Source organism: Mastigoproctus giganteus, chromosome 5 (assembly GCF_048544385.1).
Source record: "Mastigoproctus giganteus isolate SK-2022 chromosome 5, ASM4854438v1, whole genome shotgun sequence".
Taxonomy (NCBI): domain Eukaryota; kingdom Metazoa; phylum Arthropoda; class Arachnida; order Uropygi; family Thelyphonidae; genus Mastigoproctus; species Mastigoproctus giganteus.
Window position 1 is genome coordinate 26,965,638 of NC_143579.1, and position 26,312 is coordinate 26,991,949.

Consider the following 26,312-nt stretch of genomic DNA (forward strand, 5'->3'; position numbering starts at 1 on the left):
TTAGCTTTAGACAGTCAGTGTCTTTGCATGTATTCTTATGTAAGAAATGCAGTGTCATTTGTAAAGAGATATGTATACAGAGAAAAAAGACAAAAGTACACTGGAGAAAAGCAATAAATATTATACAGTTGTAGTTAAACTGAATGGTTAAGTTTCGAGAACATAAAACTATAGTTTTATTACATGTTCTGTAAAGTTATAATCTTAGTAATTAATTGAAAAGAAGATAACTGTATTTTACTTAACTTTAACTGTATTTTTCTATAGTGTTTTTTTTTTTTTTTTTTAATCTATGATACATACAAGGTTTTCCTCCTGTATGCCCTATTTACCACTAGAAGTATCTGGCTTTTTTTTTTTTTTTTTTTTTTCTTTCATTTGATTAGTGCCAATGCATTCAAACCATGAAGCATCACTGTATTTTGGCTGTAAACTACATGTGTTCTAAGGTCACTTTGTTTTTAGAATAAAAATTCTAGCAGCTGCACTCTTACAAGTCAAAAACATCCTTAAATATCAACAGGTATCTTCTGTCTTCTCAACCTTCAACCCATGCATGGCACTCAGTACTATGGGCGCCTCCATAGCCAGGTGGGAAGGAGCAGCAGCAGTGCGTAGCTCATGCTTCTTGATTAGACCGGGGTTCGAGCCCGTCACCACCAAATACGGAGGATGCGGAAAGGTCAGGGAATGACCACCGCATATTTCCGTAGAAATATGGCCTTAGTTGCTAATGCTCCTAAAAACCAAATAACAAACAAACAAACAAAACAAACTCAGTACTATAGTTTCTAATGCCTTTCATGTTTGTTTTTCATTAAAAAGAAAATAAAAAATCAAGTGATATACACAAATATTTGTAAATCGTAATCCTTTAGAATTGTAACTCTGTTTTGGCTATGTACATTCCCATTTTAGCATCTGCCATTAAGTAAAATTGGTGTTAGAATAAAATATGTGGAGCTTTTGAAACAGTTACCAATGACCAGTGTCTGTGTGTGCAGCCTGCGTTTTTCTGCACACAGAATCATATACAGATATGTGTAGTCAGTGACTGCTTTGGGCATGTACACTCTGCATCAGAATGATTTTTTATACTGCAATTTGAACAACAATCAAATCTGAAGGTTTTTTTTGTCTCTCTCTAGATAGCTTTTACGAAATCTTTACAGATGATTGTTGCAAAATTATAATCACTGAAGAAGTGGAGGAGAAAACATCTGTTATACTGATTTGTAGACTCAATAAATTGCCAGATAATTCCAAACAGTAAATTTGTTGGAATTATTTGGCATTGACAAAAAAAATAAAAACAGCTTTTTAATTGTCAAGGGTTACTCACCAGCTTTAAAACAAATATTTACAATAGTAATTTTTTAACGGTTTCTTAATTTCATCTCCTGACCATATAATTATATTTTAAGATATTTTATTGTAGTGTTTTATATTTTAGGCTCCACTAACTATTCATTTAGGAATGATGGCTTTACACAGATTTAAAAAAGAAAAATCAAGATACCCATATCCATGGTAATATATTTTTTTAAAAAAATTTCCTTTTTGATTTTTTTTTTTTTTAATTTCCTTTTTTATATATAGTAAATTATACAGTGTCTGTTATTCTATATGTTGGATAAGCCAAAAACGTGTAAAAGGTTATAAGCATTGTTGTTGAAAAGTAATAAAGCTAAGTTTTCACTAGTTTTGTAACTTTTAGCATTTAATTTCATTCTAGTAGGAAGCTTACATATAATGATAGGATGTTACTCAGAACTTTTAAATGAGGCAAGATTATTAAATTAAAATTAATAAATGATTATATATTCTGAACACTTATCAAACTATGTCATTTTTACTCCAACAGTTTTTTTTTCTCTCTCTCTCTCTCTCTTTTGTATTATTATTTATTTTTTTTTTTACTTAAGAGCACTATTGTTTCACATCTCCATGGCTGTGTGCTAACTGCTTTCTTAAATGTCTGTACTGTCAAGGCTAAACCAACTACATCCTCATTTTTAACAAATGATTTCTCACTTTTCCATTCATTTGAAAACTGCCAAAACATTGAAAATAAGCTTCTAACTTTTTAATTGCTATGTGCAAATTAGGCACTCTTTCAGGATATCAACAAGCATAAATCTCATCTATAAACTGGTACACTTGTCGGTTGAATGCATGTAAAATAATTTGCTATTCAGTAATTTTGACTATTTTATTAATGTTCTCAAGTAACTAATGGTTATAAAATTTACAAATGATTTAAAGATTGGATTGTAATTAATGAACAGCATCAAGCAGTGATCCTTCAGAAGAATTTGGATAAGCTTCAGGGGATAGTCAGATAAGTGTAAACTGCTTTAATGCTGCAAAATAACTCATACACTTTGTAATGGTAAAATGATAGAGGAAGAGAGAGATTTGGGAATTATAATATAGACAGAAGTTGGCAAGGGAGGCCATTAGTGCCATGAACCTAGAGGTAGGGAGGAAAAGGTCCAGAGATAGATAACGATCCTGGTGAGTTGGCTAAAGGGTGTTCACATGAGGAGAGAGAGCTTCAAATATATGCACTATAGAGCTTGGTAGCTCTATAGCCCATATAGGGGACCTGACTGATGTTAATAATGTTGGGGATGAACAGTAAGAAAATGAATGAAAGTGAAATTTTTATGGTTTTAAGTGGCACTGGAATCAAGGTGGCATAAATTCAAACTACAGAATTATAGATTGAATTTTCAGAAATTTTCTTTTGTCCAGTGAGTTGTTAATCATTAGAATAAGTTTCCTTTCTGGTGCAGCAAAAAAGCTAGAGGTGTTTTGTTGCACTGGGGGAGGGGTGAGGGGATCACGTTTAAAGATGTTTTCTCCTATGCTTCTTCAGTGATTGCTTGCAATTATCATGCTTTGTATACATCTGTGAAAATTTTGCAAGAAAGTCAGACACACATGCAAAAAAAAAAAAAACTAATTTGATTTCAAATTGCAGTATAAAAACTTACCCCAATGAGGCCCATACATGCCCAAATCAACTACTGACTACACATATCTGTACACATTTCTGTACGTGATTCTGTATGCAGAGAAATAAAAGATGCACACTTTCTAGAGATGTGTTGCATGGCCAGTATTAATGTAATATGGCATCATTAGGTATTTTTGTTTTTATATCTTAGGAGATATAAATAAAATATAAAAATAAGTTAGATCTCTTTAAAAAAAAGCTTAGCATTTCTTCTATATCAAGTATGCACAACTCTTTCCCCTTTTTCTCCCCACCCCAAAGAAACAGAACAACTGCAAGTAATCTGGCAAACCAACCAAGAAACAATATCATAACTGGAAAAGAAACAGTTTACCTCTCCAACAAAACAACACATTTCTCCGTCACCTTAAGGTTTTGTATGAAACTGCCGATTTTGGTGGTGGGGTATAACAGTCATGCAAGTAACCAAAATATATTCATTATAATGAAGTTGTGTTACCTTGAAACAATGAAAGTGTGAGAACAGTGGTTATGTATTACAAAATAATTATAAGGAAATAAAGTTATTTATCAAATGCAATTTCATGTATTTTTAATGAAAAATTCAAAAATATAAAAATTTTGTTTTTTATGCTTGTTATTTTCAGAAACAAAACTTTTATTAATTCTGCTTGATAAAAAATGAAAACATTATAAATATGAAACTAGTCTTATCCATTTTAAAATTTATAAAACTGTAATAAATGCGACTGTCAGATGATACAATGTGAACAAACATAATTTCAATAACACTGGTGTCTCATCTGTCAGCATGTTTCACAAAATATGTAACTTGGCATAAACAACTCCTATCACTTCCAAAATTGCTCAAGGAACTTGAAGGTAGACAGATCAAAGTCACTAATCTCAAACAGGCAATTCATTGCAGCATTGCCAGATGCTAAAGATCAAAGCTCGAAAATGTCATACTGCTTAAGGAGTATGTAACAATGATTATATTTTTTTGTAGTAGGATAAATTTTTATTGTGCTAAACTGACATTTTCAATACAGTAGTATTCATAAAAATGAAACATTTTTAGATAAAGATACATAACTATATAATATTGGTGTAGATACACCATAATTTACCCATAAATTTAAACTACATATGTAGCATAAAAGGCATCGTTTTTAATTGTATCTCAATATTGTGGCTGCCTTCACAACGAGATACCAGGTATTGCACTACTTTGAATAAGTAACACTTCTCTAATAGAGAAGACTACTGTTATTTACTACTAGAGAAGTGTTACTTATTCAAAGTAGTGCAATACTTGGTATCTCGTTGTGAAGGCAGCCACAATATTGAGATACAATTAAAAACGATGCCTTTTACACATATAGTTTAATATGTAGTTTAAATTTATGGGTAAACTATTGTGTATCTACACCGATATTATATAGTTAATTACTTAAAACCCATATATGTATATAATTATGCCTTGTGCATTTCATCTTTAAATAAAGATACATAGTAAATTGGCAGGGTGTAGGAAGTGAATTGTTTACAACTTGTGTATTTATAATTTTTGTGTAACACCCTCTAACTAGTCCTCATGGCTAGTGTAATAGTTATGATTGTTATCCTTCCACACTTTGTGGAAAAGGCAAGGATTCGAGGAACTTTTATGGGCTTTTTTTTTTTTTTCTTTTCAGTACCATGGCTGTTAGTCAGTCTCAGATGAGAATTATATGGTTTTTCCTCCTGCAAAACAGAAAATCTGATTGTAGAATACATGCAGTTCACAAACACAGTATACTGAGACCCAGTGGCTTTGATTGCCTCTGTACAAAACCTGTTATATTATTGTGAAAATAAAATTCAGGTTATGCCTAAGAACTTGCAAAAAAAAAAAAAAAAAAATAATAATAATAAAGTACAGTCATAGAACTTTAAAACTGTAAAATAGCCAGTGTTATTTTCAAAATAGGTAGCATTTTTAATAAAGTAGGATTTTCTCATCCTCTTGCGATTTTATGGCCAACAGGATTTAAATGCATTGTAAATGCAATCTGCTATTTATTTAGAAGATAAGATGTCATCTTATAAATACATGGCAGCATCTTTTAAATAAAAGATGACAGCCTCCTTTGGGATCTATTTAACCCTCTTCAGATTGCATGGGATCTTTGCTGATAATTCCTTAATGGAATAGTGGTGATGAAGGTGTTTAATGTGAGCTGTCATATACATGTGAACTTGGAACTTCAGTGTTGCAGAAGTCAAAATTGTATTAACTATTTTAATTTCTGTAAAATTATGGAAAAGTGGGAAAAATTTTCTTATCCTACCTTTCTCATCCTTTACAGAACTGGCTAGGAAATGCATTTAAACTGGCTAGTAAATGCAATGATCTTAATACTCACAGCAGAATGTTTTTTCCCCTATATTCCTATTTTATACTGTTTTTCTCCATTTCTTTTACAGCTTGTGATCCATATCTGGTTTGCAGGTATAAAATTTGGAGTCACTAAATATGCTATATGTCACTCTAAATTTCATTTATTTTTTCTGTTTTTATGTTCACAACATTTCATTTTTACTACAAGATGTTGTTTGTAACTTTACCTAAGTATTATCTCAAGTTTTTTGCTCTCTCTTAAGGCTACTTGCTTTTAACTGTTTTGAAATTTCTTCACCTAAACTAATATTAGGCTAATTTGTTATGTCTCTATAAATTTCAGTTATCAATTCCTGTTTTAAATTCTCATCTTCATAGTGTCAACCGCTCATAAGCTATTTTCTAAAAAAAAACTTTTAATTCTTGTAACTTCTGTTTTGTTAACTAAATTTTATTTTCATTTTCATTTATTTTTTGGTAACTAAATTTTATTCTTATTTTTATTTATGCTTGTGATTTGTTCATTCTATGCTTAAGTTTTGCATTTGCTACCTTTGGCTGCACTAGATTACTTCCCCATTTTCCCAACTTTTATATTTCCACTTTCTTGTTATTCCATTCAATATATATATATATATATACATATATACACACACACATATATATATATATTATATTAGAGAGAAGAGACTTAAAAGTATATGGGAGAAGAGTAATAAATATTATACAGTTGTAAAACTGAACAGATAAGTTTAGAGAACATAAAACTATAGTTTTATTAATTGTTCTGTAAGTTATAATCTTTGTAATTAGTTGATGAGGAGATAATTATATTTACTTTTCACTTCTGTTAATCACAGAAAAAGAAAAAAAAAAAAATTCAATTAAGGGGGGAAAAAAATCAAACCTGCCTGAAATGTAATTCACCAGATATGTTAACTAATTTGTTAGTTCTAAAAATTTAGTAATTCCTAATTAAGCAGAAGTAATTGTAACCAAAGCAGTACAAAATATTCTTTGACGTTAATTAAAGCACAGTACATTAAAACCATGTCAACACTTAAATAAATTTTATAAATCTGTGATTATTTATTATGATTTTGCATTTTTTAAAAATCATGGTTCCCTAAAGGGACCATAATTTAAAAAACAAAAATGCAAAAGTCTCTGTTCTTTAACTGTGATGAACAACTTTTTTGCATGATGACCTTACATAAAGATTGCATATTTACATAATTGATCTTTAGTATTAGTATTGGCAAAATGATGAAAGGAAGCAAGTTTATGTGGCACCAGTCAAAAAATAAATAAATAAAATAAATACAGTGAAAACCTTTATAGTAAGTCTTAAATTGAGGCTTTGCTATATTGTTGATTTGATACATAAAATATAGCAACCAATGTCGTCTTTCTTCACTTCATTTACCTATTTCTTTCAAGCATTTATTAAGTCCCTGCTTAATAAATAAACTTCTAACTTCCACATGAATAGGTGGGTGTTTATTCCAATATTCATTCATTCTGACTAAAAGAAATTTTTTGGGCATCTAGTCTACAATTATCTCTTCAATTTAAATTTATGCCCACTTGGGTATGTCATGTGACTAAGCATAAAATTCTCTTTGTGTTTAGTTTATTCAAACTTTTTGAGGTGTTAAACATTTTAAATTGGTCAACAGATCCTGCTTCTAAGGGAAAATATTTAATTTATATAAAGAATGCAGAAAAGCTACATATATTTTTATAATAAATCATCACATAATGATTGTGGTAACCATTTCCTCTTATCCAAATGAACTTTACATTGTGTATATGCAGAAGCAGTTACCTTTCATCATGTCATGAAGCATGGACAGTTCCAAGGTAAAATACAGGCAACTCCAGTATAACACAGTTTTTCTCTAACGCAATTGATAAATTGTGGCAATCCTTGCACAACAAGGTACTTATATAACACGGTTTCGCTCTAGAATTGCAGAAAACCTCGCATAGCATAGTATTTTTGAGCTTTTGTGCAGAGAATACCCCTGCTATTACATTGGATATAATTTTTCAACCTTTCCGTTCTTTTTTTTTTTTTTTTTTTGTGAATCCCCACTGTTGACTCGCTAGTTTTTATGCAAAAAAAAAAAAAAATTATTAGGAAATCCCTGTATTTTATTTTGTTCAGAAATCCCTATGTTAGGTTCTGTGCTATTGAACTTGTGCTTGTTTGAGACCATAAAAATTGTGACTTCGAAGTGTGCAGTTTGTAACTTTTAAGGTTTTTGTAAGGTTATTTTGGTTTTTATTTGATCATTTATAAATTTTTCCAGGTATGTATTACTAAACTGTTCTTAAGAACCATATTGGAATAATTTCTTTGTTGTGAATTAAATTACAGCCCTAAATTATGCCTTAGGAACTTAGGCATAATTTGGGTAACTGCTGATTTATTCAAAGAATGGTTTCTAAATTGTTTTGTGACAGCTGTGGAAAACTATTTAAAGCAGAAAAATCTAGATTTTCAAAGTTTGATTACTATTGGATAATGCACCAGGCCATCCAAAAGATTTATGTTATCCAGAATGTTGAAGTAGTGTTCCTGCCACCTACTCCAACTTCTTTAATTCAGCCATTAGATCAAGGCAGGGAAAACTACCTTTAAAACTCATTACATCAGAAAATCATTACAATGGGTTTTGGAAAGAAGTGATGGAGGCATGGAAACATTTTTCAATTGTGGACTGTATCGGAATCATAGCTTTATCACTCAAAGAAGTAAAACCGTCAACAAGTGCATGTTGGAAAAGTGTGTGGCCAGAGTCAGTGCATTCAGGAAAATATGGTCGAACCAGCAGAAAACAGAATCTATGCAATAGTAGAACTTGCTAAGTCGGTCGGAGGGGAAGGTTTTGATGAAATGACTATTAAAGATGTTCAAGAATTACTGGTAGAAAAAGAGGCTGGAAAAGCAAATTTAATGGAAATGGCAGCAGAGGTAAACCAAATCAATTTGGAGGATGATAGCGCAGATGAAAATTCTTAAGTTCCAAATTTTATACTAAAAAGCATATGGGTGTAAACTTAGCCAAGCAATTAGAATCTTATTGTTTGAATGCAGATTCCTCAACTGAAAAGAGCACAAAATTCAAAAGGGAGCTTCAAATATTCTTAGCTCCATACCATGCAATTTACAAAGATCTATCAAGCAAAAGTAAACAATCCTAGAATACTGACTTTTGCTCTTGCTCTTATGCTCATAAGATACACGAAATCTAGACGCTGCAGAAGAAAGTTCAAAAGGTGAAGATATTCTGCAACAGAGAAAATGTTCTCATTTGTGCTTAGCAACAATGAAAAGGAAGAAAATTAAATGAACATACGTTACCTGAGATATATATATATATAAATAATGTGTGGTTTGTAAAATAGATAAAGTGTCTGTGAAAATGGAAGTGAAAAGTACACATAGTGCCTGAACTAAGAGAAGTTTAAGGGATAGTCGAAAGTGGAATTGAAGTAGTGATTAAACAGGTGAAAGAATTTGAAAAACCTAGTAGAAAAATGAACTGGGACTGAGGAAGCAATAAATGAATAAATAAATAACACTATATTTGAATCAGGAGATGGCAAATATGCAAAATCTGAATGTAGTAGATGAAAAAATGACACATAGTCAGGAAATTCATGAGGGATCTACCTCTGACCATGTATCAGGCACTGCGTTTCCAAACTTTTCTGTAGTATTAGAAAAAGGGGGGAAGCAAATATGTGGCCTTTATCGTAATACTAGTAGACAAGGTAGTCCCTACGTAGTGTAAAAATAAAGTTAATAATGTAAATTAAAATAAATACAAATTTACAAAAGTGTAATATGAAATATAATACAAATGTGAAGTGCAGAAGGGGTGAAAGATTATTAAATTAACGTGATAGAAAATTAAAATTCAGATATAAAGCAGAGAAATTTGAAAGAAAAAGTGTGGACAAGCAAATGGTAAAATTCTTGGTGAGGGGAAGGGAAGAAAAAGATGGTCAAAAGAAGGTCAAAATAGCGATAGGATTGAGGATAGAAGGAGCGTTCTTATCACCCTCATATTACACTAATAGTTCTACGAATGGGAAAAAAATAGAAGACAGTATAAAGATAAAAGGTGTAGAAAAGGTCATTAAAAATACTGAACTTACTGGGTGTATAAGACCCAACCTTAAAGAAAGGGTTCTGGTATGCGTAAGCGTTAGTAAAAATGGGTGTTAATACCATAGGCTTGTAGAGAGGAAGGGAAATCGAAACCAAAACTAAAACTGGGAGTTGCCTGGAGTCATTAAGTCGAGCTGAGGAGAGACATACACAGCCAGGATGCAAAAGGGGGAAACAATGACAAGTCACATTTAGAGAAACAGATAGGGATGACCTCTATCATTGAAACAAAAAAAAAAAAAAAAAAAAAATTGGGAAAGATGGCCGAAAAACATGAAATGCCAGACAAAAAGGCCACAGACATACCAATATGTGAAGGAACATGTAAAACAGAAAGTAGAACAAGAATAATTCCAAACTATAGGAGATAAAATTCTAGTAAAATTTAGATGATCAGAGAACAGGGTGTATAGATCACGGCTCCAAACTTCCAAGATGACAAACCGCTGTATAAAGAGAAAAACTCAGTTTGGCACAACTGAGATTGATTGAAGGTTTGGTGAATCCATTGAAGAGCGTGACAAAAAATCCAGCAGGCGAAAAAACTATAGATGGAAACAGAATTAAAAACCTTAAAGAAGAAGAATTTTCGTATCCATTGATAAAATTTATTCCACGAAATAAAAGGCCTGGTTAAATGATGCAAGGCTACCATACAGACAGTAGATCTTAGACCGGTGTCAGAGAAGCAAAGTGCCAAACTTAGTGGTTGTAATCAGGGAAGAAACACACTTAATCAGTCCAGGAATAAAAAGCCAAATGTACAGGATTCCAAAAAGTCGAAAGGACAAATTCAAACTAAACGTGTGAAAAACTTAGAGAGTAAAGCAACAGTAATCTCATTTCAAGAAAGAATCTTAAACGGAAGTTATGAACAGTGATTACTAAGTAGTGGAAATCCCACCAAATAATATACAACTGTACAATAGAATTTATTTTTAATTGTAGAAGAAACTATACTAAAACAGTATTTAATAAAAAAGAAAAAGGGAGGTATATTATTATTTAAAAGCTTGTTATAAAAAACTTATTGCTTCTCTGAAAAGGATATGGTTGCTTCATATGTTGGCTAATCTGATATCTTGAATACAAATAGTATTTTTGTGAATTTTATTGGAAATATTAGATTGCCAATTTGTGAGGTAAATGACCTCAAAGTTAAAATAGTTTCTTTTGTTATAAATGTCAATAAGATGAGGAACTGCATCATTGCAGAGTGTAATTTTCAGATCAAGGAAGTTGGCTGTGCAATTATCAACATTTTCTTTATTGAGTTTAAGTTCAGAGGGGTAAATATCTGCAGCTAAGTGTTCAAAGTCAGAATTTAAAACTAAGATGTCATCAATATACTGGAAAGCTAAAAATTTATGATTGGGATTGCTAGGAAAAAATAAAAACAAATACAAATTATTTGTTTGTATGCAAGCTTGCCATCGAAAATAAAGTTATTGAGTATGTAAAGATTGACGAGGTTGTCCCAAGTACTCTCGTCGATATTAAGTTTCTCATGGTATTTGGTGAACAATTGTTTTAGCACAAACCCCAGTAGGTTAAGTGGGATGGAAGTGAACAGGTTGGTGAAATCAAATGTTTCAATACTAGTTATAGAGAGATTAGATCTAAAAATGTTTAAAACAGATTGGTTATTGTTAATAATCCAGGTAGTAGTAAGATTGCTGAAACTGTCTGAAGAATTGCTTGCAGGATAGGTAGCAGCCACTATTTTTGGAACTGGTTATGAATCTGAAACCTACCGGTTGTTTTGTGGAATTTGGCTATCATAAAGGAAGGGAAGGGTAGAGTTTTGTATTTTGGTGTGCAGTTTTTTATGTAAAGCTATAAGTATTTTTATTGTTGAAGCAGGATTGAAACTGCATGGTATATATGTGGAGCTATTATCTATTTCAGATTTTAGTTGGTTAAAGTAGAATTGTTTGCAGAAGATAAAAAAGTTGTTGGATGCTTTGTCAACTGGGGTGATAATAAAATTGTCCTGTAATTCTAAAATATGTTTTTTCAGATTGCAGAATGGAGTGTGGTAGTTATTGTCAAGTTTGTAGGACTTGACAGTAGCTTTTTTGATGTCTTGATAGATAATAGTTATCCAGTTTTGAAATGCTTCATGTGGAATGGTATATTTATAGCAACTTGTTGGAAAAATGTGTAAAGTCTAGATAGAGCTTTTTGTTGATGTAATTAAGATTAACTCAGTTAATGGGTCTGAATTTGAACCCTTTACAGATAGCTGTTTTTAGATTATTGTCATTTATGATGTTTAAATTTCCAGTTATGATATGTCCATAATTTTGATCTACAAAAAGAGCATAAACTGGATTATTGCAATGGCATGGAAGATCAGTAAGTGAAATATTACCTAAATTAATGGCAAGTTGTTTGTAGTTGCAGATTTTTAATCCTAATGGAGGGTCATAATTGAAACAGCGATGTATATCAAATTTATAGTGGTTGTTGAAAGGTGGTAGGTTATTGTGTTTGTTAAGAATAGAGGACCAAGGTATATTGTCAAACATTTATGGAGAAATATAATGTTACAATATTCAATGCAGTGAGCAGTAATAGTTCCATTTCTAAAGAGACTGATGTCTTTTATTATGTGTTTAAGCTGTGTATTGGTAAACTCGAATTTGTGGCTGGATGAGACAAGTGCTTTAAGAACAGACTTTTTAATGCTAAAAAAGGAATTGGTAAATATTATGCAAATCAAGTGTAGTATGGTCCCATGAACTTAGAATATTAGAGAAGTTGAATTTGATATTTTTGTATGGTTTTTGTTTCTTGCTACCACTAGCATCTCCGTGAATTTTGTTTTTTAATATATGACTAAGGTTAAATAATTTGTAGATACAGTGCTTGGTGTTCAAGGATCTATTGCTGCAGACAATTTTATTGAAGAATTTATTGTTTAAACCATGTGGGTACAGTGATTTGTGAATACACATAAAGATACTTTCGTAGTATTCATATTTGTGGTTATCTTCTATGATGGCTAAGATTTTAATCATAGCATTGCTAAAATTATGGTGATGGAAATGGAGCAGTTCAAAGTCTGTATCATTGTTATTGCCTAAAGAAAGATTTTACTTTTTGATCTGTGTCCATTTATTCTGATGTTTAAAGAATTAGATGTTTGTCCTACATATTTAATGTTGCAAATTTTGCATGTTAGGAAGTAGATAACGTTTTTTGTTTTACAAAAAGGGGTGGAGTTAAAGCAATGTGAGGTTTCAGGGTTATCCATGGCAGGACAGGTAAGACAACGTTTATCTTTGAACTTAGATTAGAGAAAGAAGGAATGTGATTTAGTATATGCAGATTATTTTCGTGTTTAAGAAAGATGGAATTGAATGAGTCGGTGCCAAAAGTATGATTCTCCTGTTTGAAATTTGACAGACCATCCTCAGGAGTAGGACAGAATGCAACACATTTTCTAGTGAAACTAGAGGTGACACATGCTGACTCACCATATTTATATCTGTTGTACTCATAATGCAAAAAAGGAAAAATTAAATAAGGCAAGATGTGTAAATGTCAGAACCATCTAGCAGAATGGCTATTGAGGAGCTGTTGTTTAAGAGTAGCATTGCGCAGAAGGCTAAAACTTAAATAAATAGTAGTAATATACAACTGATAAGAAGCAAAATAAGCAGAAAAAGGAAAATAACAAAAGTTATCATATGTCTAATGCTCCAAAACGCACAGTGCAGCAGTAAAGGAAGCAAAAAGGATATAAATAATGTGTAGTTTATAAAATAAAGTGTCTGTGAAAAGTACACACGGTGCCTGAACTAAGAGAAGTTTAAGGTTTAAGATTTTTTGTCATGCTCTTCAATGGATTCACTAAACCTTCAATCAACCTCAGTTGTGCCAAACTGAGTTTTTCTCTTTATGCAACGGTTTGTAGGCGCCTCCGTAGCCAGGTGGGAAGGAGCAGCAGTGCGTAGCACACGCTTCTTGATTGACCGGGGTTCGAGCCCGTCACTACCAAATACGCAGGATGCAGAAAGGTCAGGGAATGACCACCGCATATCCCGGAGCAATATGGCCTTAGTTGCTAATGCTCCTAAAAACCAAATAACAAACAAACAACAAGCAACGGTTTGTCATCTTGGAAGTTTGGAGCCGTGATCTATAAACCCTGTTCTCTGATCATTTAAATGTTACTAGAATTTTATCTCCTATAGTTCAGAATTATTCTTGTTCTGCTTTTTGTTTCACATGTTCCTTCACATATCAGTATTTCTGCGGCCTTTTGTCTGGTGTTTCATGTTTTCAAAAAAAAAAAAAGTGGGAAAGATGGACTAAAAAGTTCATCTTTCCCACTTTTCTTTTTTTTTTTTCAACGATAGAGGTCATCCCTATCTGTTTCTCTAAATGTGACTTGTCATTGTTTCCTCCTTTTGCATCCTGGCTGTGTACGTCTCTCCTCCCCTGACTTAATGACTCCATGTAACTCTCACTTTTAGTTTTGGTTTCAATTTCCCTTCCTCTCTACAAGCCTATGGTATTAACACCCATTTTTACTAATGCTTGCTTATACCAGAACCCTTTCTTTAAGGTTGGGCCTTACTCACCCAGTAAGTTCAGTATTTTTAATGACATTTTATCTTTATACTGTCTTCTATTTTTTTTTCCATCGTAGAACTATTAGTGTAATACAAGGGTGATATGAACACTCCATCTATCCTCAATCCTATTGCTATTTTTGCCTTCTTTTGACCATCTTTTACCATTCCCAATACCATTTGCTTGTCCACACTTTTTCGTTCAAATTTCTCTGCTTTATATCTGAATTTTAATTTTCTACCATGTTAATTAATAACCTTTCACCCCTTCTGCACTTCACATTTGTATTATATTTCACATTACACTTTTTGTAAATTTGTATTTATTTTAATTTACATTTTTAATTTTATTTTTACACTGTGGTGGGGACTACCTTGTATACTAGTATTACGATAAAGGCCACATATTTACTCCCCCCCCCTTTTCTAATACTACAGACAAGTTTGGAAACGCAGTGCATGATACATGGTCAGGAGTAGTCCCCTGATGAATTTCCTGACTATGTATCATTTTTTCATCTACTATATTCTGATTTTGCATATTTGCCATCCCCTGATTTGACCTCTTGCTAAAATTGCCCTCCCATATCTGAATATAGTGTTATTTATTTATTTGGTTTTTTTTTTTTTTTTTTTTCCTTCTTCAGTCCCAGTTCATTTTTATACTAGGTTTTTCAAATTCTTTCACCTGTTTAACTACTACTTCACTTCCACTTTCAACTATTCCTTAAGCTTCTCTTAGTTCAGACACCGTGTGTACTTTTCACTTCCATTTTCACAGACACTATTTATTTTACAAACCACACATTGTTTATATCCTTTTGCTTCCTTTACTGCTACACTTTGCGTTTTGGAGTATTAGACATATGATAACTTTTGTTGTTTTTCTTTTTCTGCCTGTTTTGCTTCTTAACAGTTGTATATTACTGCTATATATATATCACTGTTTGTAAAACATTTGTTCAGTTATTACTATTTTTAATAAAAATTAAGGTTCCAATAGGTATAAAAAAAAAGTTATGTATTTTTGTTATCTTTTGGAAAGTAACCACAGTTTCTCACTACACGAGATTTTTTAGGAACCTAACTACTGTGTTATAAGAGGGTTGCCTGTATATACATTTCTTGACAAACTTGCAATGAAACATGTTGGTTTCCATTTCTGAAAAAGAAATATTTGTGATATTTCATAAATTTCACTTGTAACCCTAAAAAGTTTATTATCCAAATTGAGATTAGTAATAATTTATTAAATATATTAGTAAATATTTAATAGCATAGGAATGTAAGTTTGACACGACTTTCATCATCGTGAATGAAAAAGCCTTGAAATTTTGTACTGAGATTAATAATCCTTTACGACTCTGATTAGACAGATTTAAATATTATACTAATATAAAAATATAAAATCAAATGCTGCATAATAATCTGCATTAAATCTAGCTAAAGAATTAAAGATAAAAATACTATACTAAAGTCATGATACATAAAACAGGTTGCACATTGGGTTTCATCTGACAAGATTTTGTTATTTTTATCTTTGTTTCTTTTTATATATCCATTCAGTTTTAATTATACATTATTGTACAGTATTTGATTTTATATTTACATTAATAAAGAGATTTGTCAGTTTAGTCAGTGTCTTAAAAATACCAAATAGACTTAAATATTTTTATGGATTCCAGATCCCTGCTAACTCTGCTGACCAAGTTTTGTAATTTGGGATGCTTAAAAGAGGAGAGTCTACATTCTAGTAGACAAAGTATTTTTGTATCATGTGCTTAATTTGGCCAGCATTAAATAATTATGGACTTTGCAGTCCATCATTATTTTTACTGTATTTCCCATGCAATCCAACTCTAACAGTAAAAAAATGACTACTTAAAATGTAATATTCAAAAATTATTTATTTTTGGATTTACATGAGCTATAACGTATAAAAACGGCATGGCAAAACATTTTAAAAGCTTTAATGCAATATTTCTTCCTGGAAGAAAATATTCATGAAAATTTCCATCCAGATAATAAAAAAAAAAAAAAAATTTTTTTTTTTTTCTTTTTAATTCTTTCTGTCTGTTCTTCAGACTAATATTTCTTTATATCAGTTTTTTTCATTTGGTCCCATGTTGAATTAACACCTTTAGTTCATTTAGTGAACCAAAACTTGGTTCACTAAATGAACCCAACTAAATTTCACTAAATTTCCCCAACTCTCCACACACACACACACACACACACACACTACAATTCCTTCATCGATTTCTAATATTTCTCAGTCTTGTCATCAGAATGGCCTTTATTAGATCTTGATGGCGTGTCTAAATACTTTACCCTAACACAAAGTATAAGTTACTCTGTGACTTCTGCAATGAAAACAAACAACACTTCTTCCATTAGCAATTGAATATAAACATCAATAAACATTGACGTAATTTTTTTAATTTTGTTTATTTTATTTTATTTCTTTGAAGTAAATGAATGGCAGTGCAGTAATTCTCCGAGAATAGTGGAAAAACAAATTTCATAATTGAAAATGTCAACAGCAACACCATTTGGAACATTGGACTAAGAAAAAAAGAAGCCACCTTCCATTAACAATAAACATCAAATTAGTTTTTCAGATAGTTTTTATGAAGTATAAATAGATGGCAATACAGTACTTGAGCCAGTACACTTGGAAAACAAATTTCATAACTGTAAATGCTGACACTCGTGATGCCAAGATATTCAACTGAAAGAGAACTACTAAAAAAAACAGTGCTGCCTGCTGTTAATAACTGAATATAAACATCCGTGAACATTGATTTAGCTTTTCAGATTGTTTATATGAAATATAAATAGATGCAGTACAATAATCATGCCAGCACAGGGGAAAAACAAATGCCATAATCAGAAACACCAACTGTTTCACTGGCTCTGACATCAAATTGGAAGTGGATTTTTACAATGCAGCAGTTGTCACAACATCGCACTGCAAGGGGTTAATTGTTAAACTAGAAATTTTATAGATATTTGAAAGATTCAGCTAAACAGGAGCCCAAGTTCTTTGCGTATTTTTTATTTGTTTTTAGGCGCCTCCATAGCCAGGTGGGCAGGAGCGGCAGTGCGTTGCACACGCTTCTTGATTAGACCGGTGACCACCAAATACGGAGGATGCGGAAAGGTTAGGGAATGGCCACCGCATATCCCTGGAGCAATATGGCTTTAGTTGCTAATGCTCCTAAAAACCAAACAACAACAACAACAATTTGTTTGTAACATATTTATTTTGTGCAAAAATTTTAATGGCATCAGAATATCTGACTGATATGGGTCTAGTACAACTACAAAAAGTAAGCCCAATAAGGTTCCTCATGGTGGTATTGTACTCTTTGTTTTCTTTCTTACTTTTATTTAAATCCACTTTTGCTCATAAAAATCATTTATTGAATTTATATGTTAGATATTATAAAGAAATTGTAATGCTCTTAATATTTTATAGTAATTTGGACATCAGAATACAAATGACTCTAGGGCTGACTGCATCAAGTAAATTCCATTTTAAAATAAATACATCTATGTGTATTTGTTTTCATTATTACAGGTTGGTTCTAGTTATAGAAAATTGAATTGATATTATCAAGCAAGAAAATATCAAGAATGTGAGCATTCTGTTTTGGTTAGTCATCTCTTATGGGTTGCATTTTTCAGTGATAAAATGAATTGACTTTTTGCATTTGCCATTTATTTAACCTGATGTAATCATGAAATTTTTATTTTATCATAGGAATGAAGAAGATGCAAATATTCTTCTTGAGATGGTTAAACACATGGCAGTGAATTATCAGGTAAGAATACAGTGTGCCAAAAGTCTTCTGTCCTCCTCCATGTTTTAGTGTTATTTTATTGTATTTTTTTGTCATGTTAATTATCATGTTTTTTCTTTTTAAAATAAACTGAAGTAATTTATCATTGGAAAACGTATTTTTCCATCTGTCTGAGGCCATGAATGACTTTAGATACTTTAAGATCTAACTTCCAGTCATACTTTGCTAAAGAAGATCCCTTTAAAAGAACCTTTTTGAATGGGAAAGGATCCTATTTAATACTGACTCAGTTGAAGACAAATCAAGAACTAGAATATGATCCACCAGCAAATAAAGGGATGCTTTTTAATTGAAGAAATAAAATATTAGCATAAAAACTGAAGCATTGTGAAAAGAGTGGATGAAAGAACATGATGTTGGGGAAATTCTAGCATTAATTGAAGTTAGGAAACAAAGCCATCCACCATCACACCCAATGAACAAATAGAGAAAAAATAGCTGCCTAGTTGCAAAAATTGGAAGGCAGATTAAGCCTTTATACCAAACATGATCAGAAGCCTTATAAATGTCAAGAGAACTCCTTGATTTCTCCAAACTTTTCCATGTAATTTGTCCATGAAGGAGGAATATAGGCCAAGATATCACCAGTAGAATGGAATCCCTATTAGAAATCAGCCAGACTGAAAGTTGCAAAATAGTGTAAGAACTGGTTGTTTGTGGGAGAGATTTGTTACCCATTTTAAGAATTGGTGGGATATGAGCAAATTTCCATGCAAAATGAACAACACCAGTGGATAAAGAGAGTATATAAGTAATACAAAACTGGAGTTAACACTGGAGTACAGGTTCTAGGAACAAATGAAGAAATGCTATCTGAACCTGGAGACTTCAAGGCATTAAATTGTTTAGGCCCTTCTAATATCTTTCTGTCAGAAAACCATGAAAGGCAATGAATGGAATGTGTTCTCAATCAGCATAGCAGGAGATCAGGGCCAGCCCCAAAATTTGTGGGACCCTGTTCAAGAATTACTTGCAGGCCCTGGGGTTCTGTACAAAACTTATATGGGGTGTTTTTGTAATGTGTTTCTTTTAGTGTTTTTGTAACTTGACATTAAGACGGCAGTACACTCATTGATAGAAATGCAGAAAAGACACAGATGGTATTATTATTTAGACCATTTAAGTGTGGGGCTCTGTTCAACAGAACCGGTTAACATGCTTGTGGCCAGCCCTGCAGGAGATATAACAAGGTTATCAGTATAAGAGATAATGGGAAAGTAAAATTGATAAAGAAGGCTTGATTGCTCTTTGGACCAGAGGAAAGTTTTTCAGACAAGTTTCCTGCTCTTAGACTTTTCAGAATCCAGTTTGGGTTTATAAATAACTTCTTTAAAACTGTCTCCTAAAAAATAAAGTTGGAAATTTGGATACATGCTAGTTGTGATATGGTTTATTCTTATTGCGAATAGTGTTAGTGCATTTCTGGAAAACCATGGTTTAGATAAAGGATTAGGATCAGGAGATTTAAAATAATAGTCCAACCGAGGAAAAAGAGGAATGAAATACAGTTCATCGCATTTATCATAGTGATATTCGAGAGAAATTAAAATTAAATTTTAATCTTAAGATTTCAAAGTAATTTCTGTAGAATTATAATTGATTTTCTTCAGCTGAATGGCTTCTGCTTGTTTTAGTAAACTGATTTGTTAAACTTGATTTCCATGTGGTGTTATGGCATTTCCTTTATAAATTGTCAAAAAATTTCAGTTTTGAAGACTTCAATCGCTATCTATACTTTAAGATTATTATTGTTATTTTATTTTCTTTCTTTCATTTTTTATTTGTTTATTTTTATTTTTTTTTTCAGGCTCTTGATGTGGAACTCATTACACTATTATCCTACACTGCACAAGGGCAGTTGTATCCCCTTGTAGGTTTTTTGGGTGGTGTTGCTGCTCAAGAAGCAATAAAAGCTGTCACTGGTAAATTCACTCCTCTTAAACAGTGGGTAAGCATAAGAACTGAAAAAAAAAAAAAAAACACCTAACCAGTCAGAATAAGTTTATCCATAAATTCATCACTAAATGAATTGATAGTTCACTTAAATATTTGGCCTAATTCATAAAACTTGCCATTTTCTTAAAGTGATAGTTCTTCTAATGTTCATCCCAAAAGCTTTAAATTATGATGATGATGCTCATCATCAAAATCAATAGAATAGCCATTTAAGTATACATATTAATAATAAAAATCAGTTCTTCTGGAATATCAGCCTTCTGTTCATTATATTCCTTCAAGTTATCCTATTTCCTGTGAGATCTTTAGCCCTTTCTGTTTCATTTTTCTCCAAATGAATTTGCTTGGCTGGTTTCCTGCACTTTCCACTTTAACTTATTTTGTTATTTATTTCCATTAAAAAAATTGTTCCCAGATACAAGAAATTACTAATTTGTTCCAATGTTTGGTTATTTGGTGTCCACTATAAATATTCCTTCTCTTTCATAACTTTTGTTTTTGTGTAATGATTTTCATGAAAAATTGTCTGTATAGACTATATCTTATTTTATTCAGAGATTCTTGAAGATTTTGCTAGCTAGTATTTAACAGCAAAATATCTGTGTAATAATGATCCAGTTCTACATCTCCCACCCTGTAATTTATTAGAAATTTACATTGTTTTATTAAAAAGTCTATGAAAATTATAGAGAAATATTGGTAAGGTGTAACTCTGTCTCACTTGGAGTGAGAGAGCTCACCTTACCAATATTTCTCAATCCTTTCTGCAGTTTTAGTTTTATACAGACTTTTTATTTCCCTTAAAAGATTGGCACAATTTTTTCTCACATGCTTTTCCAAGATCAGCAAATCCTAAGTATGGATTCTTTGTATGCTTCCATGACTTTTCCATAATTTGTGTTATTGCAAATACTTGTTCCTGGCATACCTTGTATTACATTCAACAGTACTTCTTATCATCTCTGTTACTTGTACATGTTTTCAGATAGTTGACTGTTTCTTCTGGTTTTCCAATTAGTTTAGAGTTATTCCAATTTTTTGGAAAAGTTTATATTATTTTTCAAATACACACTTGTATGGATATTTTTTTATTTTTTTATTACAGATCTATCAACTTTAATAATATACACTTAAAAGTCAATGTTAGGTGACTGCATGTTTCAGAACAGTAATGGCATATGATTTTCTAGTTGAGTATTTAGTCATTTACCTGGGAATAAAAAAAATGTCGTTTTAATACATGGAGATAGCGCTATTTATTTTTCATTCAGAAATGTCCTTTGCTATGTAATGCATACCCTTAAAGCTGACCCGTAATAGCCAAGATTTAATGTGAAAAGGTTATGGTTATTTCAAATATGAACAATAATGTTAGGTGAGAAAAGCAAGTATTTTCAGAAATGTAGGTTGTATATATGAGTATTTTCCCCTGTATTTTGATGTCATAAAAGAGAGAAAATTTTAATTTTGTGCCAATGTGACATTAATATATCACATGGTGAGAAGAGTGATATCACTCACTTACTCATTTGCCATGTTACATTAAGTGCCAACAAGAAACAAAAGTTTTTTGTATTACTTTGTTCCCTGAACATCATATATCACAGTTAAATATTTATATATGATATGTTGATAAATATTTGACTTTTAATAGCTTAATTTCAACACTTGTTTGTTTTCTTGTAAATAGCTTTAATGACTCAGATGGAATTTAGTTCACCATTTGTTACTAGTTATAGTTTATTCTTTGTTGTGCATTGCAGTTGGATTTATTGTTAAAAAAAGGTTATTTAAAATATGTTGCTGTATTTTTTAAGAGATTGTTTGTGAAAGAAGATCAGGTTACTTTGAATTTATTGAGTGATATGAGTGCATTGTGATGACATGTATAATTACCCACTGCAGCATGACATGCATTAATTAGTTAATGTTAATTTGGAAAAAATGTCTGGGAATGTTGTACATTGCTTGAATGTAGTTCCATGACATTGATGATATAATTCAGTGGTTCCAAAATTGATTTAATAAAATTTCCATTTATACTCTGTTCATTCACTGCAGTCAAAGAGTTTTACAACTTCCTTGTAACTTTTATTGTATGCCACCACAACAGTTAACAGTGAGTTGCGTTTTTTGTGGTTTATCCAACAAATCTCCCTATCCTTATTAAAAATGTATTTTCCACAATTCTCCTGCTGAAAAAAAACAATATTTGTCTTGAAAATGTTTGCAAATTCTTAATATCCATTTCACTGATCATGCATGCAAACACATTAGGTAGTAATATGAATTACTTGCAGATAGTAAGAATAAGTTTAAAGATTAAACTTATTTAGACTAAATAAGTCTAAATTAAGATTAAACTTATGGTACTAATTGCTTACATTTTTACACCATTTTAAAATTAGCCACCACAAAAGCAACAGATTTTGTTGTGGTGTAAAGAATAAGTAGTATCAGCTTGTATGAATAATTGCACATGAAGATAACAGCTCATCCGAAGTTTTATTTGAGATATTATACATATTAATCTTTAAGTTTTCAAGTATCTTTAATTCAAAAAACTATTTTATATAACTTATTAGTTTAAGATTTGGATTCTGGTTTGTTTCCCATCTCTCTCTGAAGACAGCATATTCATTTTTGTTAATTCTCATGTCATGTCTTTCACTCAACATATATCCCTTATTTTTTCTTTGCTTTCATTTACATTTTCTTTTGAGTCTCTTGAAACACTACACACTAGTGAGGATACATGAATCACAGTTTGGAGAACAGTAGGGTAATCAATCTTATTAACCTTGATTTTTTAAAAAAAAAAAAATTATAATTTTTTAATACAAATTAAAGCTGACCCTTAAATATTCTTCTTTTTTCCAGCTATACTTGGATGCCAGAGAAGTGACTGCAGGGATTAAGGATATGACAGATGAGAAGTTATTGCTTAAGTAAAGCCTTAATAATATTTGGATTGTAATGTTTTTAAAGCATCTCTATTAACGGATGAGAAATGATCCTAACAACTGTTATTTAATTTCTCATTATTTATCTAATTTCCCAATGCATTGTTGTTATTAAAACTGCTTTTGAAAAAATCAGTTTTAATAACAACAATGCATTGGGAAATTAGATAATCATCAATATTTACCATTATAATACTTGAAATAGTAGGTTTGTTCAAAATACCATGTTTGTCAGATTATAAAATAAATGTATAATAGATTGAAATATGAAACTTTAAGGATTTACCACTCAAAGGCTTGGTCACATGTATACATTACTTTTGCTGTCATCACTATTAACAAGACAAGTTTCTGCATTCTTTCCAACTCATAAATCTATCATTGGAAAATGAAGAATGCTTTTCATTGCACATTTAACCAATTTGGTGTATTCAAATTATTTTCCATGAAAATTCCTCTTCAGACTCCCAGATAAAAAATAAAAATAAAAATCCAGTGATAATGAACTATAAGAAGAATGAGACACGATTGTCCACTTGAAACCAGAAATTTTTCTGTCAGCTATGCAGTTATACAGTTTTACATTATCACAATGCATTGTTATTGGGTTTCTTTCCAGATCTTGGTAATTGAATGGAATCACATAAGCCATACTGTCAACTTGGAGAATCATTTTCACCATATATGTAATAGTGATTTCTTGAATTTTTTATAAAGTGTGCCAACAACAAAAAAAAAAAAAAAAAATCCTTAGAAAATGGTTTTTCACTGAATTCAAACTTTTGATATCCAAGTGAATGACCAACAACAGGTTTAGTGAACGTTAAGCACCTTTCTTTTTAGCTATATAGTCTTTATAATTTATAATGCAAGATAAAAGTAATTCTTTTAATCTTGTCTTTTAATCTGTAATTCTTGCTCACTCCACATTGAAAATACATTTTTAAATAGAACTGAATAAGTAGAAGAACCTACTTACCAACAACTTTAATTTTAACATTTCATTGGGTATTATTACTATCAGGTATCATATGGAGAATGCTGTCATCATCATCATCCAAATCTATTATATGCATTGGGTGTACACTTCACTGTGGTACAAATCGGTCCTTCTGGACTATCAGACTTCTGTTTACTATTTTCTTCCATATTATCCATTTCCTGTTAGAGCTTTAGCCCTGTCTTATGTATTAATTTATTCTGCATAAAAAAGATGCCTATTCATAACCACACTAAAAAAAAACCCATTATATTTTCTTTTGAACAGCTGCGTTGCATCATTAATTGATTAACTGTTATAGGTCTGTACTTTTAGATAAGTTTACCCAGAAATTTAAAATTCTGGTTGACTGAATGCCACTTTCATTGTCTCTGAAACATTGCAGCTGTTTTCTGGTATTTCTTTTTTCAGTTTTTTTTCTCATTATAAATCTTCTCCAGTTGATTACTATTTACAGTGTACAAGTTGATTAATGCAACAAAGAAAATCACCAATAATTGTCAAAACAGTCATCAAGTACATTTACATAGTTTGAGGTGAAGGACAGAAAATTTAGTTTATTTGTAATTAATTGGTAATATTATATATTATTAAAATAATTTGTGTATAAGCTATATTTTACTATCTTGATTCCCAACATGCTCCTGAAATTTTATAGCAGAATTCTGAATTACCCTGTATAGCAAATGAATAGAAACCCTGTTTTTATTTATAACACCAAAAACGTATGGTAATATTGTGCCAGTAATCGATGTCATTGCCTTTTGAAAATCTGCTCTTGGATACTTAGAATTAACTGCACTTTTACATACAGATGTTAAGAATATACCAGATTAAATATGATTGGGAAAAAAAAACAAACAAACATTACCTTTCTATGCAAATCTTGTTATAATGTTCCCTAAACATATATCCATTGAGACCGTATTACTTTGTTCTTACATATAGGATTTTTCTGCCTGCAGCACATATTTTTTTGTACTCTTGATTAAAAGCTCACATAAGGGGATGTTATTATATCACTTATTTCAGTTTGGTATTCAGATTTTAATACCAAAATAAAAAAAGAAGTTTGCAGTATATTCATCAATCATGATAGAGCCAATAAAGGTATTTAGTCAGTTAGTATGCTATCAGTGAAATCTTCAAAGAAATATAATATACCAGCTGACAAGCCTTCAATTTTGTATTCTCTTACATTGTGCATAATAATTTAATTTATATAACCAATACAAACAGTAACCAATATTAAAATATTATATTTTAATATATTCAATTTTATTACCTTTACAGGAGTGACCGCTATGATTCCCTTCGTATATGTTGTGGTGACAGCATTTACACCAACATGATTCGTTCTAATGTGTTCATTGTAAGTAAAATTTAAATGCTTTTATATGTTTTAAGAAATAAAGCTTTTAAATTATATTTGTTAGTTTATGCACTCATCTGTTATCAAAATATGACCACCTTCATTTGCCACCTCTCAGCCCATCTGCTCAACTTTTCTAGATCCTGTTGCAGCAGGATCTAGAAAATACTGTCATTAGTGTCCTTAACAACCCTGCCAACCTTTGTATCGTCTGCAGACCTGGACATTAAGCTTGATATACCATCAATATCATTTATAAATACAGAAAACAATAATGGACCCAACACTGAACCCTGATGGACTCCACTAATAACATTAGTCCACAATGAGCAGTGTCCATTGATTACCACTCTCTGTCTTCTCCTCCTCAACCATCCCTTTATCCATAGCAGCAATTTACCTCCAATGGTGAATGGAATTCCTATTTTTAATGCTTCATAACAAGTTATGAAGCATTAAAAATAGGAATGAAGAGAAGATTCTGAAAATTAATTTTTTATATGATTGATGATTTCATGCAAGTTTAAACACATTTCACCATAATAACCCACAGAATTCCAACTGTCGGTATTATCGCAAATTCAATAAGATCGAGTCTACTATCCATTTATAATAGATTGCACTAACAGAAAAGCCCAATAAACAGGTGACTGCTAATTGGTTTTTGGTTGTGACCTCCAGAAATCCGACTGAACCACGGGATACGGTTGGAGAAAATCGTAGGGTAGTCTCCAGTGCTGGGGTCTCCTGCCCCGATTAAACGACATGTTGTCCCAATTAAGTAAAGTAAACCCTGGCTATTTTCTCGACTGGGTTCTGTTCTTTTAGATTTGCCCCAAATAAATGGCTGCCCTGATTAACTGGTGGCCAAATAACTGGAATCCACTGTACTTCAGAACCACAAGTTGCAGAAGTTTACAATAAATCATGAAATATGATCATTAATCAAATTTAGCAGTCATGTGAGCTTTCCACAGTCCACTCAAAGAGCATGTTCTACTGTACTCTCGCTTTTGACTACTT

The 26,312-nt window shown here is 31.4% G+C and overlaps 1 protein-coding gene across 1 annotated transcript in view; it reads left to right on the forward strand.

The window, feature by feature from the left end:
• The window catches only part of LOC150085258 (ubiquitin-like modifier-activating enzyme 6), a 242,598-nt gene that overhangs the window by 156,788 nt on the left and 59,498 nt on the right, over positions 1–26,312 (forward strand). Inside the window, exons 12-16 of the mRNA XM_090374502.1 lie at positions 1,454–1,530; positions 17,899–17,959; positions 19,806–19,946; positions 22,835–22,902; positions 25,211–25,289. Coding sequence (XP_090230628.1) covers positions 1,454–1,530; positions 17,899–17,959; positions 19,806–19,946; positions 22,835–22,902; positions 25,211–25,289 — 426 coding nt within the window. The remainder of the gene's footprint in view (positions 1–1,453; positions 1,531–17,898; positions 17,960–19,805; positions 19,947–22,834; positions 22,903–25,210; positions 25,290–26,312) is intronic.